Source organism: Corapipo altera, unplaced genomic scaffold (assembly GCF_003945725.1).
Source record: "Corapipo altera isolate COAL_440 unplaced genomic scaffold, ASM394572v1 80, whole genome shotgun sequence".
NCBI lineage: Eukaryota > Metazoa > Chordata > Aves > Passeriformes > Pipridae > Corapipo > Corapipo altera.
This window is the reverse complement of record NW_020885025.1, coordinates 573,890-592,169: the sequence shown is the minus strand read 5'-3', so window position 1 is coordinate 592,169 and position 18,280 is coordinate 573,890. Positions and strand designations below refer to the sequence as shown.

The window sequence follows — 18,280 nt, the reverse complement described above, 5'->3', positions numbered from 1 at the left end:
CTTTTCCCAAGCTTCCTGCTCTCTCTAGCTGGGCTTTACCCCACATTTTGTTTTCTGAATGGTTGTGTTAATTAGAACATAAAAATTAAGAACTCTGGGCAGTGCAGTGGAGGTGTGGCCACTTTAAACCAGACTATAAACTGATTTTTTTCTTCATCTTTTGTGTGATGCCTTCTTAATTATTTAATAGTCCTTGACTGAGGGGTTCATGTTGACTTTAATGTGAGAATTGACCAAATATTCTGTGTAGGTACCTGGCTGAGAGCTGTAACTGAACCACTGGAGAGTGTTGAGCTGTTGTGACTTACTTGAGTTTCAATAATTCAGGGTTCCTGTCACCTGGACCTTGTCCAGTGGCCAGAAATCGCTTATTAATCCTGATTGCCTCCAAACAGGTTGTCTTGGGAAGTAGTAGATGAGACACAGATGACCTTTTGAGACTTCCTTTGTGGGGCACAAGGGGGAATGTGGGTTGAGTAAGTTTTAAAGATGTTTCCCTGTTAGTTGAGCTGAGGGAATTTATCATGGAGAGAAAACACGGTGTACTTGAGGAAGGGGCTTTGCTTGTTCTCTAATTAAAATATAATTTCCCAGAACAGGTGCTGTCTGAATAATGCCAGATGCAGTGGAATCCTCTCCGTCTCCTGAATTTTTAGGTACAACCCAGCTTTGAGTGAGGAATTGAAAACAGGATCTATTCCATATTTGTGCCCCAAATAGACTTCTATTTAGAATGACTTTAGTTGCATTGGGTAATATCTCGTGCTGTGTTTCCTGGAGTGATGGCCTGAGACTTGGCATCAACCAAGAGATTAATTTCCTTGTGTTATCTGGTGCTGATGTTTTGCCCTCCCTCCCTTTTCAAGGGTTTGGAAGGAAATACTCAACTTGCTTTGAGCTCGTACTCTTTGTGCTGCACCTTTCAAGTTGGGTTGAAGAACTGGGAATGGATTTGCAGGCCTTTGACTTATCTGGCTGCTCTGCTGATAAATTACCTACTTTGTTCTTGCTCTATGCAAATTAAACCGTATATTTCATCAGTGTACCTGTAGTATTTTCATTGCAGGGTTGGTTTAGGAGTCCTGACTCTGGATTTAAGCTCTTGGGACAGGACTCCAGGTGTTACCAGCCGTGCTGCAGAGCTTGTACTTGCCAGGGCCGTGTCCCTGAGTCTAAGGAGAATGTCCTCCATGACTTTTTGTTACAGAAAGTGGAGCTGAGTTCTTTCCTGGTGCATTGACTTGAAATTTCAATCACGTCCTTGTTGCAAAGTGGGAGGGTTACCAGCCTGGGCGAAAGCAGAACTCAGGATCTCACAATTTTAGCAGCATCAGCTGAAACAAGACTGAAAACAGCACTTAAGAGGATTTTGTGTGGAAGGAAAAAGGGTTGCGACTGCACTGAAGGCAGAAGCTTAGTGGTTACCTAAAGCCACCATAAATAAAATACTCCTTATTCTTTCAGGGAATTTTGTTTGCATTTCTTCAGGTGATACTTTCTGTCTTTTTGATTAGACAAACTGCTGAGTTTGAAAGTGATGTCCTGTTACCTGCCTTCCCTGGTCATTTTTGCTTTGGTAAAGATCAGGATTTAAAAAGCTTCTGCCTGCCCAGATGGGGGGAGTCTGGCTGTGAGCCTGGGCTGCAACCTGAGACCGGCTCCAGAAACAAGAGATGGGGCTTTTGGTGAGTTAATTCAAAGGAGGAGAGAACCATGAAATGGAAGAATGAGGTAAAATATCAGCTGCATTGTGCTGACCACAGCAGTTAAAGCTGTATTTATCTCCTGAGTGCTGTCACCCTGCACTTTTAGCGGTCTTCACAGAGAGGTTTGGCTGTAATCTTGGCTTAGCATTGACAGTGCTCCACTGGGTGGTCAAACACCGCTTCAGCAGCCATGAGTCCGGGCAGGGCTATTCCAGAGCTTGGTGAGGTGAAGAACTGGCCAAATGGAATAACTATTAACTTCATATTAGAGTGAAGGAGAAATCTGACATGAGTTGAAGGTGGCACATACCAGGTGGAGCTCTGCTCATGCAGAAAGTGTCTCTCTACTGCTTGAATTTATTATTAAAAGTTTTGCAGAATTATCTGTGGTGTTGGATCTCACACTGCCTGTCTGCAGGTGCAATTGAGGTCAGCAGTGGCAAGGAAAGCATGGAAAAACTTCAAGAATAGGCAAATCTGGGAATTATGTCAAGGGAAGGAATTCTGGGAAGCATGAATATGTTGTTAACTGGAGGTATGGTATTCCTATGGCTTGTGTGTATGTAAAACTATGAGCTTCCTAGTTTAAAACTTGGATTCCTGGGGCAAAACTGGGCTGTTGGGAGCTTTGCAGGACAGTCAGCAAAGTACTTGGTGCAAGACCCAGGCAAAAGGCATATTAACCTACTTTTTTGACCTTTTAGGTAATGGGAGAATGCTCAGGATGAGGCTGATGAGAGATCCCCTGTGTGTCCTCCCTGCCTTGCCAGGCATCCGGCTACTTGCCAGGGTAATCTCATGAATTTACAACCCTGGCTACCAGCCTCCAGGACAGCAAAATGCTGAGTTTGCACGTAGAGCCGGGCAGCTGCAGCTCTGAGAGGCTGGGACACAGCACCATCCTGCGTTTGGGCTGTTCAGTGTGCATTAGTTGTGCTGTCATGAGCATGTGATGGTTACTGTCACCTTGGTAATACATCAGGTGCCCCCTTCTGCCCTAACTATGTGCCTTTTCTCATTTTTTTTGATGTAATTCCTCATAGAACAACATAGACAACATAGACTGAAAGGAGAACCTGGATCAGTCAGGCTGGGACCAACTTGCTGAACTTGGCTGTTTCTGCAAGAAAAAACCTTTCCATTTCAATTGAGCAATTCCAAAACTTTTGTAACCGGGCTGATTGGAACATGAACCAAGAATAAAAGAGCATTTTGAAAAGGTCATTGAGCATTAACAGGATTAAAAGAAAGCATCACAAATGACACATTTGCAGATGGCCAGGGTGGCAAGTCACAACGCTGAATCTCAAGAGCTGCTGTATTTGTAGTAATTGTGGTTTCAAAAATACAATAATCGCCCTCCATAAAAATTAAGCAGACCTTCCTTAGGGACGGATTTGGGTGGCTCCTCAGGAATATTTGAATGGAAAGCAGGAAGATAGTGTGAAAACCAGGTCATCAGACTTGTGAACCAACACAACCATGCTGCATGGGCTGATTTCAGAGCCTGAACTAACCCAGTTTGTACGTTTACAGAGGAAGAACGAAGTAATGGAGTGGGAGGATGAGGATGAGAAATCATTAATCAGTAATTTGGGATCCACCTGCAGGGTTGAAGCTCAGAGCTGGGCAGAGGGATCCTGCAGGGGTAGGTTGCATTAGAGCTCTTCCAGGGTGAGGAGAAGAATCCTGTGAGGATTTCCTGTGCATGGGCACAGATCTGCTGCATCCTGTGAGTCGGGGTGAGCAGGCAGGGGGGAAGGACGTGGGCGGGAGGTGAGGGTGCAGTTCTTAGAAAGCAAGGCTTGACTGCACAACCCCTTCAGATGTGCCAAAGGGTTTGTGAAGCTGCAGAAAATGGTTGAAGTACAGCGTTGAACTCAGTCACAAGGAAATATTGAGAGGCATCTGAAGCTACCTGATGCATTAGGTATTACTGAGTGGTTTTACTGCCAGTAAAGCTCCTGTGGGTGTCTGTCTTTTGGGGTATGTACACACTCAACATCTCTCCTGGTAGTGAAACCCTTTGCAGATGTTGCAGTTTCCTCATGAAGTGTTTGCAAAACTAGGACAAGGTCTTGTCTCAGTGCTGTGCTCTAACAGGTTATTTCCATTTTGTTTAGCTAAGATTTTTTTATCTGTAGTTAGGTCTAACAATATGTTATTTTGGGTTAAAACCAGACTTAAAATGAGGAAAGAAATCCTGTTGTGCAGTAACATCTAATTAAATCTTATTAGCAAAGTTGGTCAGTTCTACAGTCAACTTGAGTGTTTCAATCCCATTTATCAAAAGTTAGAGATGCTTTTTGCAATCTGTGCAACTTCCCTCTGCAGCCCCCACTTTCCTCTTTCATATGGAGCTAACATTGCATAGTCACTCCCTGCCACAATTTATTGGGAAGTGACTTTTTGCAAACTTTATGCTTGGCACCAGATAAAAGCCAGTAAATTGCATTGTCACGTTCAATGACAAGTTTAATAAATAACGCATTGTTTCTGTTACCCAGAAGACAAATGCTGGTGCAGAAATCATTAGTGATCCTGGCAAAAGGTCAGATGAATTCTATTCCCAGATGAAAGCTATTCCCAGAAATCCTTGGTGCTGGTCCATCCTGCTCTTCTGTTTGTGAGTGGTGGCTCTTTTCCTTGAAGAGGTGATGGAGACTTGCATTGGATTTATATAAATTAAGGCGATAAACGGTAAATTAGTTTTGAAAGTATCAAATATGCAAATAGGTGCCATCTGGAAATGCATCCTTGCTAGGAAGGAGGTGCCAAGGAAATGTTAATCTTTTTGCTATTTGCTGTGCACCTTTGTAGATGTCCTAACAGGAACTTCATTGAGGTAAAAAGCAGCTACAAGGAGTGTAAACTACCTGCAGAATGTACTTCTGGAGCTGCTGGATTCTCACTTCTCAAGCAATTAGGGAATTGCAGGCAAGTGCCCTGCTCCATACTATCAGAGGTTGTAGTTTCTTCTCCATAGATGTAAAATGTTTTGACAAGCTGTTCCATGAGATTAAGCTGCAGGCAGCTCTGGGTTATTTAGAAGCTCATGGATGGAAATGCCTTCCGTGTGTTATAACTCACTTGATAATTGTTTTAGAGCTGGGTTGGGATATCGGGTAATGTGCTGTGGACAGAGAACAATGCTGGGCGTGGTTTGGAGGTGGGAATGAGGGAGGGAAGTCAGATCCAACATCTTATTGAAAGGGTGCTTGGAAGAACTCCCTCAAGGTAAAGCACAAACAAGGATCTGGCAAACACTGATCATTGAGCTTGTCTGGAGGAGATCTCTTTGGTAGCTGCTCCTAGAAGCTCATTGCTACTCCTTTAATCTGTCCAGGCCTTGCCATAGTTGTGCTATCAACTCAAAATGGTGAGAAGTATCCGGTGTCAGCAGCTGGTGCCAAGGAAGGTTAAGCTGCCTCACTTGCTCTCCTTCCCATAGATTTTTTTAGTTCCCCTGCGTGAGGCTTGGGAGTTCCTCATTCCCAGAGAACCTCTTTAAAGAAGAGATCCCTCATGAGCTCTTGTCTGTCTGAAGTTTGTGTGTTGCTTTCTGGAGCAATGTGGAACAAAAGCTGTTTAGAGTAGACCCCTCATTTTTTGGCAAGCGTGCTGGTGCACTTGCAGTGTGTACAACTGGCTTGAATTTAGAAAACAAGCTGTAAAAGTGTTTTCAGTCAGTAACTGGGGCTGGTGTTGCTGTGTGCTCAATTGTATTTAAAAGTTATTTCAGAGCAGAATGAAACAAATAATGTTGTGCAGGAGAACGTCTCTGAGGAGGATTCGCTGACTCAAAAGCTGTGACGTGACTTGTACAATTGCTCTGTAAATAAATACAGATTACGGGGGAGCTGGGGGAGACAGTACAGCAGCTTCTGCTAAAGCCTTCCGCTCCATCACTTCTTGCTTTTATTTTAATCTTTAATCCTTCTCACTTGGTATTCGTGGAACGAGGAGTGTCACCAAGTGGGCTGTTTGGTCTTGACCGCAGCAAATTGGGCTGGACGTGTTACTGAACACACAACGTGGTCAGAAGTGTCTGAGATAATAAAAGCCACTGGATCCCACCCCAACCAAAAAAGACAAAGGTAGATGTAGCTCAACAGAAGGAGGATGAAGTCTGCATCAATGTCTTGTTCTTTTAATAATCTTTGACCTTTTATGACTGTCTTCAGGTTTTATTGCCTTTGATTGGTTCTTAAGTGTGCAATTGCTTTTTCTCCCCCCAGCACACCTTGGTGTCACGGAGCCCTGATTTATGAGTTCATTACAAATGGGTTTAGATAGGATCTGCCAGAGGAGGGTTAATAGTCAAGGGAAAACAAATGTAGAAAAACAGATTGCGAGGAAAACGTGCAGCTGATGGAAATGTCATGAGTGCAGAACTTCTCTGGGGTTTCCTAGGTCAGACAGTTATTCCCCTTCCCATCTCACATCCTAAAAAGTGAATGCTGACAGCTGAGAAGGGAACTCTTCTTAACTCAGCTTAACATACTACTGTACTTTTTATTACCCAAGGGTTACAATAATTCAACCCTTTGCTACAGCTTTAAGCAGTAATATTATCCTATTGTGTAATTGGAAAAGGGAGTCTTCTGCCTTTGGAGCTCTGGAAGTTGGCAGGGATTAAAATGACAAGCAGGAGGGGAAGCTGGGTATGTGTTTCAATTAAAAAAAACTTAGTGTTGTAGTACCACAAAACCGAAACATTAGTCAGACGTTCCTGTTGGGAGAACTGACAGGAAATAATATGATTTACAATCTGGGGTATGTCTAGAGCATGAAAGGAAGGAAAGACAGTCATTTGCTGGTTGTGTACTTCTGGCCCAGAGTTAATGAAGGAAGATACTTTGCCTGTAAACTGACCATTGTTCAAAGTGATCTGATGTGTGATTGCTCCAAATTGCATCAAATTGAGCACATGTTCTAATTGTGGTGTCTCTTCAGGTTGTTATTTTATGTCTGTTCTCTGAACATTGAGATGCCACCTTGTACTTTAAACTTGGATAAATAACCCTTCAGATGCCAGCCTTGAGCAAAACTTGTGTGTGAAGCATCTCAAAAAACTTTGTTTTATCTGTTACATCAGCTGTGTGGCCTTTTCACCTTAATCTTAATTACTGCAGTAATTTTTAGGTCACCCACTTGTTCTCAGCTGGCATCATTGATGGAAAAGGGGGTCGGTAGCACATTCATGCCTGGAGTAGAAGTGTTGTATTGGGTTTGCTGGTGGGAAAGATTTGGTGGCCCAAATGGCTTATTTCCCAGAAAGGGCTAAATTTGGAGAAGCTGCCACTGCTGTAGCACTGAGCTACCTCAGCTCAGGAGTTACCTCTGAGTAGAATTAATACAGAAACACAACACAGAAGTGAAACTAGCCTGGGTTTCATTTTGAAGACACTGCCCAACTCTGTTTATGCTCAGCAATAACAGTCAGATGAGCAGGATCCATCCCAACAAAGGTGTGAAGGCCAGGGAATTAAATCCACAGGGCTTTGTGATAAATGGGAGCAAATTCCTGCTGACTGGAAGGCTGGGAGCTTTAACTGAAGTCTTTAACGTGCCTTGAATTGGAAAGGCTTCAGATCGGGAGAGTTGCAGGTTTGTGTAAACCCTCTGAAAACATGGAATATAAGTTAAGTCAGGGAACTGGCAACAAAGAGCTGTCAAAAGCTGGGAGTAAAGCCTGTGAATTTCTCCATGTGTATACAGTGAAATGCCTCTGTAAAGATATTTAAAAGTGCAAAATACTTGTAGTAATTCATCAGAGTGCTGGTGTCTGTTGAAAAGAGTAAACAAGTGTCACTTGTGTGAGGTGTTACTGGTTCTGCCAGCGATGCTGGTGCCAGAAAGGCTCTAGATGTGTATCTTGGGGTGTGAGAACTTTATCAGGTGTCAGTTCTGTGCACAAGGCTCTGCAGGCATGGGGTGGCTTAGTGCCTGGTCTGCAGGGTGGGTTTGGTGCCATGGGCTATGGCAGCTGCAGATGAAGCTGTTTGCTCACAGGTTTGTGCAGTGTTGGGTCAGCTCCTGTTTCCTGAGATCAGCACAATCCATTCGTGCCAGGGATATTCCTGTGCCCTGTCCCCCTCAGCCCAAGGAGCTCTGTGGTTTAGGACACTTCATGAATGTGAGTCAAAAGGAAGTTCAGCTTTTTGCCTGTTTGAATTTTTAAAAGGAAGTTCAGCTTTTTGCCTGTTTCATTTTTTGTGATTTCTGTACCTATAGTGACTTCCTGGTTTATTTTTTTTTAATTTGTGTTTTCTGCGCTGAATGACATCTGCCCGTACTCAGCCTTTAAATTAAAGTATACAGCTATGCCCCTGTGCAAATGCACATTTATAAAGGTAATTTTTTACCTTTAAGCACTATTTTTTCTGATTTGAGCTTTAGCACAGTGTGCCTAAATGACCAGGGACCTGTGGCTGCTGTCAGAGGGTTTCTTTTTTGGAAATAAGCTAAACACAGCAAAGAAACTGAAGAGGAAATGCAGGCAAAGGAAACATAACTATAGACATAACCTTTTTCCCTGTGGTAGTACCATGGGAATGCTATAGCAGGTGCTTAAGTGGAGATTCTAGATAGTCAAACATCTTTAGAGGAAGCTTATTAAAGAGGTTTCAGCTAAGCTAATGTTTTCAGTCTTTGAGACTCCTGTGATCTCTAAATCCTTCAGTGACTTCAGCTGTAATAAAACTTCATTTAAACTTTCTGTCTGAACTCCCTGCTCCTCCACAGGAGTTCTGGGCTGGATGAAACAGGAATGGTGGAAAACGACCTCATATCAAGTAAACACGAAACTCATTAAGTCCAGTAACCTCAAAGAGCTTGGCTTTGAGAGCAGCCCAGCCTGGAGACAGCCTGTCTGATCACCTGCTCAGTGAGCAGGGGTTTATAAGCCTCTCCATATCCAAAGGCAAAAATTCCGTGAAAGTGTTTTGTCTGGAGGTCTGTTATAAACCTGGTCTTCACTATGTGATTTTACAAGAGAATTAAGCAAGTGGAAGTCCGGAACAGGTGAAGTTAAGTAAGTGAGGTCAGCTCTGGTGAGGTGGGTGACGTATGTCCTGAGTTCCCAAAGAGCACCTTCTTCTCACACAGGTTGTGGTGGGGCTTAAGTGCCACTAATAACGTGCAACTCTCAAAACTGCAATGGCAGCCCATCCCTGGGAGCGTTCACCTTCCCTAAAATCAGGGAACTGTGTGCTGCTGGTTCTGGCATCTTGGATGTGGTTCCTGTCCCTCTGTGTGTTAAGTGCCTCCATCTATTCCATGTCCTTCATCTGGGCACAGGTGTGGAACCAAAGGATGTGTTTGACACACACCTGGTTTTTAAACCTTCATTTACCCTGCAGTGAAAGAACCAGAAGCAAAAGATCCTGGTAGAATTACCATTTCAATTCTGAAATTGGATGTACCAGATGTATCCAATACCCTTAAGTACCACTTTGCTCTCTAATCTGTCTTTGTGCTGTCTTTTTGACCATTCAGCCAGATTTATGCTGGATTAAAGTGACCGTGTACCCATGGATTTAGGGACAGAACTACAGCAGACTCTGCCTTTATTTTGGTGCTTTAGGAGATCCGCTGGCAAGCTGTTCAATTACCTAAATGCTCTGCAAGAAACTGGAGAGGGCTGCTGCTCAGCCGTGGTTTTACCTTCTTGATACCAGGAAAATACACTGTTAGTATTTGCTTGGATATTTTTGTTTTTCCATTGCCAGCTGAGTCTGACCCCCTTTGAGAATCTCTGCCTTAAACAGTCTTGCTTATGTCATTTTACTGCTGTTATTGAATATATTGGTATAAAAATGGTCAGGCCAAGTTCTCTTGGTTAGTCCATAAACACTACAAATACAGATTCTCCTTCATTCAGTGTATTTATTTCAAATTTGCCTCACTGTAAACTACTGGGGTTGCAGCTTTACTGGTGGTTTTTAACATCCTTCCCTAGGCTTTTTGGTCTATTAAGCAATTCCAGCTGGCAAAGGAGAATGGAGCACTTCCATAAGTGTTCCCACGATCCACAAGTGAGGAGTGTGACCTTGTGACCATGTGCCAGCTTTCCTTCCTGGACATAAGAGATAACAGGAGATAAAGACAATACTTGGGGAGAAATCCCCTGCCTGGGCTTGGCTGCAGGAGCTGGGCAGATATATGGAAGTTGATGCCTAACTGCAGAGCTGGAATATTTTGCAAAGCTGATGCCCTATAACGTGAGCTAGATGAGAAACAAATATATGGTCTCCCCAACCCAGGCTGTAAATATTTATCTTTTGCTGGTGAATGGGCAGTACCTTTAAGAACAGTTTTATTATGGGTGTCCACTAAACTGAGCACTCCCTCCTTTCCTCATTCCTAAGGCATAGCTTAATTGCAAGAAGCTTTGCTTCCTGTTTCTCCCTATCCTGGGGGCTGCTACTTTGAATAATGTTATAATGGAACTGTTTTGGTACTGAAGCTGTTTTTAAATAAATCTTTTGGGGCTTGGCAGAGCACAGGAGGTGAAATGAAAGCTGAGTTTGTTGTGTATGGGTGGCCAGAAATGGCAAAGAGAAAAGGGAGGGGAGGAGCAGTGAAAACAAACTGGCTGTGCTTCACCTGACCTGTGATCAAAGGAACTTGTGCAGATTTTGGGTGCTGTTAGGCCAACAGGAAAGTGTCTGTTTGTATGTCTTGGTGAAAAGGAAGCTAAAGGTTATGCCAGGATCATGGCTCAACTCATCAAGTGTCTGTGGTAATGTCTGGGGCACATTTTTTGACTCCGAAGTGAAGTTTAAGGGTGATTTTTGTGTATCAGAATTGGTGTGAGACCTGCTGCAATGAGCCCTCTGAGGAGAACGTTGCTGTGATTTCTCTAAATAACTGAAGTCCCTGGTCTCAGATACAGGGAACTTTTGGTGTGTGTTTTGTAGAAAGAAAGAAATAGTAGATCATGCTTTGTGTGTGTTTCATTCTGGTTTCCTGATAAAGCTGAAGGAGGGAGAGAGAGATAGAGCTCTGTATTGGAATAGAGTTTGTCTTGGATGCTGGTTATCTCAAGTTGATCAGTGCAAATGAGGAAATGTTAAACGTGCTTTGGGAGAAGGAACTTTCAGTTCCCTGCCCAGGTTATTGTTGGGATAGTGTGTAAAAACAGCACATTAAACACACAAATATTGGAAGCAGTTTTTGGTAAGGACCAGACTCCTTTCCATCAGCTGCATGGTGTTAAATCACAAGTCAATAATCCACCATCAAATGTACTGAATTTTATTTGTATTAATGCAAACCATGCTGCTGCTTAGAACTAGGAACTGTATCCTGTATCAGAGGAGTCAGCAAGTTCTTGTGTGTGTGGGATTTGATATGTTACCTGTACACGTGGTGACAGGGATGTATGTTCTTGTCCCTGCAGAGTGACCAGCAGCTGGATTGTGCCTTGGATTTGATGAGGCGTCTGCCTCCACAGCAGATAGAGAAGAATCTCAGTGACCTCATTGACTTGGTGAGTATTGGATGCTGTGCCCAAGAAGTGGCTGTGAAAAAGGTCTGGTATGCAAGAACATCTCGGAGGTGTGGTGTTGTTGGTTTGTCCCCTTGTCTTTTGCCAAGGTTGAACAAACAATTGTCTGAGCAATGTCAGGAATCTACATGTTTATTCGGGGCAAGCCAACAGGTTGTGTGTGCAGGGACACTTTGGGATGAAGGGTCATTAGCAGCTCTCTTGATGAACTTATGACCAGGTTGGAGGCTGCTGTTTAAACTTGGAACAGGGTTGATGCAGGCACTGGTACCTGGGTATTATCTCCTGATAAACAGCCTGCCTGTGTGGAGCTGTAGGAGGAGCAGTGGCCGTGCCACCCCATGTCCTTCAAAGACACTTCTGAGAATGTGTCAGAACACTAGGGATCTGGAGAACACCCAAATCTAGTTATAATTTATGCTCTATCAAGTATTCTTCAGTCCGGTGTCAAAAAAACCCAACCATCTTATGCCCGAGACCTGTTTTACTGCTTGTCCTGGAACTTTTGTTCCCCTATAAAATGCTAGTGAAGAAAACAAAAAGGATTTCTAGGCTCATTACAAGTTGCACAGGATTTAGTTGCACATTCTGTGATGTACATTTGGGCTGTAATTGCTGAGTTATTGCCAACTGTCCCTTAAAACTGTGTGTGGCACAGTTGCCTCTGGAGTAACGGAAGGTATTACTGAAATATGGATTAAATCTGTACGGAACCTACAATTGGGAAAACTTGTTTCTATTGTCCAGTCTAAATACATGGCTTATTTCTGACCTAAGCTTCTAAATTTGTGCAGACAGAACATTGAGGCTGGAACAGGACTGTTAGACCTTTGAATTAAGCTAAAAGCTTATCTCCAGTGAGAACTACATCCCTTTTCTGTTGCAGGTCAGAATTTTGTGGTGACAAACCTTGCCTGAAAGACTCAAAATCTGATGGTGCTGCACATAGCAGCTATTTGAATTAGTGCCTCTTAATTAAATAGTTTAAATTGTGTCTGAGCTATTTGTCAACTCTGTGTGCAGAAGAGCAGCTGCTCCCCAGGTAAAAGTTTGGTTGGAGAGGTCTGTTCCTAAATGGTTTTGAAGCTGGTGTTGGTAAACTATGGTCAAAAGTTGTGACTGACTTAAATTTATCAAAGTCTAAGTACTTCTTTTACTTACATAAGCCAAGGTACGGGTAAGAAAGCTCTGGGGGTCAGGAAAGATATTATTCCCTGCAGAAAGGGATTATTCCTCTTTCTTGAAACCATTCAGTAATTGGCTACATCTGTGCTCTGAAAACTCTTGGCAACCTAAAGCATCACTTTTGTGGCTGTTGCTGGAGGTAGGACACAAGTAACTAAATCACAGGTATGATCTGGTGGGACATGGTTGGTTTTCTGATGAAACTGGGAGGACTGGATGATATCAGGGTTTGAGCAGCTCCCCAGGACCATTCAAAAGAAGGAGTTGTTTGGGGAGCCATGGGAAGCTTGACTGTGTAATTGCTATGAGGGTTTTTAATGACTCAGAAAATTGCTGGGTTCCTTTAAATGTTGGAATTACTTTTGGATGGTGCTCATTAGTGCTCTACATGCTTTCCATCAGCAACACGCTTGCTGGGCTTCTTTTCATATTGCAAGTGTAACATGAACCAGACCGGTTTGATGCTTGTTAGAAGGTCTGTGTGATTCCCAGTCATTGCAGTCCCTTCTCTGGGGTAGAGATGAAATAATTTTGTTAAATCCAGTCCGATTTCTTTATTGTTGAGACATATGTAGACCTGTTCTGCAGCCACTCTCAGCCTGACCTCCTGAAGTCTACACTGCTTAGGCAAGAGCAGTGTATGCTCTGCCACCTGTAATAGTTCCAAAAACATCATAAGCCAGACTCAAGCAAATAGTTTTTTGACCTTTTTTGGCAAATTTCATCCAAACCATTACAGCTGATGTTTTAATTCTGTTTTCTGTGCCATTACCAGACAATAACCTCCTTGAAGGAAAAGGTCAGACTCCGAATGCACGACAAGCATGAGCGGGTTTATTAAACTTGGGATAGAACTACAAAAGATAAACCCTGACTTCTGGGTTTTCTTGTGCTGGGTTTCCTTGCTTCATTACACTGCCTTGCTGCAGTAGATGTGAAACAGAGGCTTGTGTCAATTTTTTGGTGGGAAGTTTAGGTTATCACTTGAAGTCTGCTTGCAGCTCAGTTTGCCATAGTCTTTTTATAGGACTTGATCTCCAGACTGAGGATTTGCCACTTGCTTAAGATCCATTGAAAGGAGAGAAGATGACTTAGAAATGTCTTTGTATGTAGAAGATTTTCCGAAACTTATACAGTGAGAATCTCCATAGAATCCCAGAATGACTTTGGTTGGGAGGGTTCTTGAAGCCCATCTCATCCCACCCCCTGCCATGGGCAGGGACACCTTCCACCAGCCCAGGTTGCTCCAAGCCCCGTCCAACCTGGCCTTGAACACTTCCAGGGCTGGGGCAGCCACAAGTTCTCTGGGCAACCTGTGACAGGGCCTCCCCACCCTCTCAGGCAAGGGTTTCTTCCCAATATCCCATTTAACAGTTTAAAACCACTCTGGCAGTTTAAAACCACTCCTAGGCTGGTATTTCTGCTGGGAGGGATAACCACACTGAGTTCTCTCCCTGAAGTCCCTCTTACTCCATCAAAGCCATGTTCTGCTGCTATTTTTTCATAAAAGAGCATCTTGGCGTCCATCTGAATACATGGAGTGTGTGCAGGACTGTCCAGGACTGCCCCCAAGTGTTGTGCTGAGAAGGGAAACGGTCCAAACTTGAACATGAAGGAAAATGGTGGGTGGAAAAAGAGAATTTTTGGATCACTGGCCCTCATCAGCCCAGACACTTTTCATTCATTAGCAGAACAGTTTGTGGTTTGCCCTTTCACCACATCTGTTGTTGCGTTTTTCAGGCTGTCGGGTCTTCAATTAGAGTTCATTAGAGACCTTGTCAGTCACAGCCCTCCTGAAGTCCTGCCTGAAAGAAACTGTGCTGGAAATGGGCCTTGGCATGGAATGCTCTGCTTGGTATTCAATTAGTCATTATTTGTAAATACACTGCTCTGAGGCTGTCAGGATGCACAACTTCAAAGGAGTTCAAAATCTCTACAGAAAAAGTTTGGTGTAGGCATGTATCCTTTTAAGGACAACTAATTTAAATTAGAATAATTTTTCATGGAGCTCCTCTGCAAACTGGGAGCCTTGGAGCATCTACCTCTTGGCCAGGTCCGAGCTGTAAGGCAGTTCCCATAGGAGAGAGGAAGGTGATCACACTGCTCTTAAATGGGTTTGTGAGGATGCTTCAGATCAAAAGTTGATCTTGATGATCCTGGAGGTCTTTTCCAGCCTAAAGGATGGAACTTGGAACATCGATCTTAATTGTGTTGTGTAAATTCTGTGTCACCTCCTTATTGCCTTGCATTGCCCAGGAGTTGCTGCTGTCATTACACTGTGATTCTCATGGAAGTCAGCTGGGAATCACATCTGTTCTCATCCCTTGCTGAAAGGAGAATGTGAGGATGTTCTCTGGATGGAAGTGTTTCTTGATGTCAGTAAGAGTGAGGTTTTGTTTGGCTCGTGGAGGTCACACTGCAGTGACGTGAAGCTGAAGGAAGGAGTCTGGTAGAGTTCACTTCTGAGTGGCCCAACAGTTTATCCTGGAAGATCAGAACAGTCCAAGGGAATCGTCCTCCTGGTTCCTTTCTCTTTAGATCAGTTGTACAGTAACTCAGCCACCAGTACTTTCAGCTGTGTTCTCTCCAAAAGAAACCCCAAAGAAGGGATCAGCTTTTGGACAGTGCTGCTGTGGAGGATCCCTTCCTAGGACACCTTGGGAGCACATAGTGGGTGGGTGAGTGATAGGCAGGGTTGCAACTTCCAGAATCCTTTTGGGGTATGTTCTGCAAGCACCTTCCCTGAGGTGTCACAGAGGGCTGCATCTTGGAAAAGGTGCAAAGTGGATTTATTGTGCTCATGAGCCATGTGCAGCAAATAATGGATCTGTGACAGTATTGCCTGGATGGCTTTGACTTGAATGTGGAAGTTTATGTGCTCTCAATCTTGGTAAAAGTTAAGCAGGCTCCTTTTGCAACTACAAATTCCTGCTGACTGTTTAATTTGGACGTTTGCCTGGGTGTGTATAATATAAATTAGATGGAATATCTAACTGACTTGGGACAATCAGATGGCTGGCTTGGAGTGGGGACAGGGAATCATACTCCCAAAAAGGACAAGCAGGTACACCAGGAGAGTGGGATTTGCTCACAGCCACAACTTTGTTCCTCTCTTTTCCCAGTAAGACTGGTATTGAAATAACACTCATTCCCAAAAGCGAAAGCTTTCTTGAAGAACACAACCAATTAATGCAGTCATGGAAGAATTAAAGCGAGACTCCTTCAGAGACACAGCATCAGTAACTTTACTGGTTATTTTTCAAGGCTCTGTTTGCAATTGAAGATCTGGGAGGTGATCAGCTCTGCTTTCTCATCGCAGGAGAATGCTGAAGTATTTTTAGGAGAATATGTTGCTTTTTAGAAAATCCAAGTGTGAGGAATCTTAAAACGTATAAACTTATGATTTTGAAATATTTGAACACGAATCAGGACCTTGCTTGCCCATAGGCAAGTTCCAAATCTGCTTGTATGCCTTTAGTGAGTGAAGATATATGAAGTTAGAGAATTTATTCCCAAGCAAACTGCATTACTTGGGCTGCACAGACGATAAAGAACATGAGAATGTGGCTGTAGCTTTTTGTATTTGGAGTCCAAGAGCCTGAGCAGTTTGTGGCATCGAGGAGAGAGATAAAATAATTGAATGCAGATGCCCGGCTCAATGTCTAGTGAGGGTGGGAGATGTTTAAAAAAAAAATCAGACCCAGTGGAAGCTGAAAAAGAAGGTGGTAGAAGTGCATTGACAGCCCTGTGGACTCAAAGCTGAGGCTGCTGTTCTCCCTGGGCTTGCTGACCTGTGGGATGGGCTCCCAGCCACCAGCAGTTGGGTTTCTAACGTAAGGATTACTGGCTAAAGAAAGGGGCTCTGGCTCCCTGAATAAATTTATGGTGGTTTGGAGCCAGTTTTTTCATTTGGTGAGTGGCTGTAAGCAGGACCTTTTCCAGCTAGCAAAGATTACCTCTGGATATCTTGATGGTAATTTGAGATAGCAATTAATATATGTAAATTGTTAATGTAGTGCTTGGCTTAGAGCTAGCAGCCCCACTTACTGGCATGAGATTGGAAAAGGCAATTTCAATTCTGGCTTCATATCGCTTACTCTTTCTATTTTTAAGCCTTTTTGTCTTCCTGGCTCCTACCACTGCACTGCTGGTATTAGAGACCCTTAAACTGTATTTTTAAATATCTTTTGAAGGGAATGTGTGTGAGGATCACTTGGTGAGAGTGGATCCTAGTTACAAACCTACCTAACTGCAGTTGAGAATGAGGGGAGGATGAAAGCTGATATACAGAAACACTGCTGAAGAGAGTATGCCCTGCATATCCGGAAACAATTGAAGGATATCTTCAACACCAGCTGGGCTCTTGACATAAATAGTCAGGACTTCCCAAGGTATTGATACGCTGTGATGGCTCCTGGGACTGGGGCCTGGTAACAAGATACAGGAGCCTTCACCTGCGGGTCACCAGTCACCGTCCAGGGCACTGTGGCTGGGCCTGCCAGATGGCTGCCTTTTGTTTCTCCGAATGGAGAATCCAGCAAAAGGCCTATTTTATCCAGGAAATCACAGGAAGAAAGCCAAGGATCCTGTTTCATGAACGGTTGTCACCTTTTTAAATTTAGTTCCTCGAGCTGAATTAAAACATTCTGTAATTAATATGACATCTCTGCTGTGACATCTCTAACTAGACAGACCTGGGTCTGCAACCTTGTTAACGCTTGTCTTTTTCCAGAAAAGCTGATTGATTTAATTTTGGTTTTGCTAATTCTTGCAGTGCTGGAATTCACTGTGAATCCAAGAATCAAGCTGAGCTGTTTCCAGCATCTGGTCTCGAACACAAAAGTGCATTTAAGTGTCATTTAATAAACAAAGCTTGATGATCATGTGGCCTTTGGACATATGATGGATCAAATTAAGATTTAGTGATGTGTGGATTTGTGGGAGTGACTTTACTAGTGGTTTTAGGTCCAAGCTGAGTGGAGCCAGGCTTCCTTCTTGAGTTTCCGCAACATCCGTTAGGCCGGGTCTGTGTTCAGCAGGAACAGGAAATTCTGAGGGTGTGGAATGACTCAGAAAAATTGTAGTAATATTTTACTACATGCTGACCCAGAGGGGAAGAATCTGAGCTGAAGGTGAGTTGGGTGCTAGAAGGGTTATTTTGCAAAAGCACCAGGGCACTTCCATGGGCTCTTCCTTGTGTTGGAGCAGTTTCCCCAAGTGCTGGGAGCAGTGGTTCTGTCCTTCTTTAATGTTGAAAGTTCACATGCAATTGAAATACTGGCTTTCCTATTGGGATGTGGCTTTTAATTAAAAACTGCTCTCAACCCATGCTTGATCAAATACCTGCATGTTGCAGATGCAGATTCAAAACACAGATGGATCTGAGTGATTTCTTGCTTATCTCTTGAAGTTTGCTTCATCTTCCCAGAATTATAGAACTGTTTGGATTGAAGGGACCTTCAAGACCATCTCATTCCACCCCCTGCCATGGGCAGGGACACCTTCCAGTAGCCCAGGTTGCTCCAAACCCCATTCTGAACCTGGCCTTGGATACTCCCAGGGATCCAGGGGCAGCCACAGCTTCTCTGGGCAACCTGTGCCAGGACCTCACCCCCCTCACAGAGAGGAATTTCTTCCTAATTTCCAATCTAAACCTACTTTCAGTTTGAAGCTGTTTTCCCTTGTTCCTTCTGGCTCTTAAAGGAAAAGACTATTTCCAAGGACTGTCACACTGGCAATGTTGCTGTTTCAATGGTAGATATGACTCATTTTAGTCAAAGCTCTAGAAGAAAGCAACAACCTGAGTGTATTTGTTGAGTGGCTACTAAGCCAGAACATTAACTGTCCCGAGTGTGTAAGGTGCAGAATTTGATGT

The 18,280-nt window shown here is 43.5% G+C and overlaps 1 protein-coding gene and 1 long non-coding RNA gene across 5 annotated transcripts in view; both read left to right on the top strand.

The window, feature by feature from the left end:
* Positions 1-18,280, top strand: part of CAPZB (capping actin protein of muscle Z-line subunit beta) — a 66,259-nt gene that overhangs the window by 12,940 nt on the left and 35,039 nt on the right. For all 4 annotated transcript variants that reach the window (XM_027668053.1, XM_027668054.1, XM_027668055.1 and 1 more), the window contains exon 2: positions 11,113-11,202. In XM_027668053.1, coding sequence (XP_027523854.1) covers positions 11,113-11,202 — 90 coding nt within the window. The remainder of the gene's footprint in view (positions 1-11,112; positions 11,203-18,280) is intronic.
* LOC113959199 lies at positions 199-1,463 on the top strand. The gene is made up of 2 exons (XR_003531732.1): positions 199-752; positions 1,208-1,463. It is a non-coding gene; the product is annotated as an uncharacterized LOC113959199 (long non-coding RNA).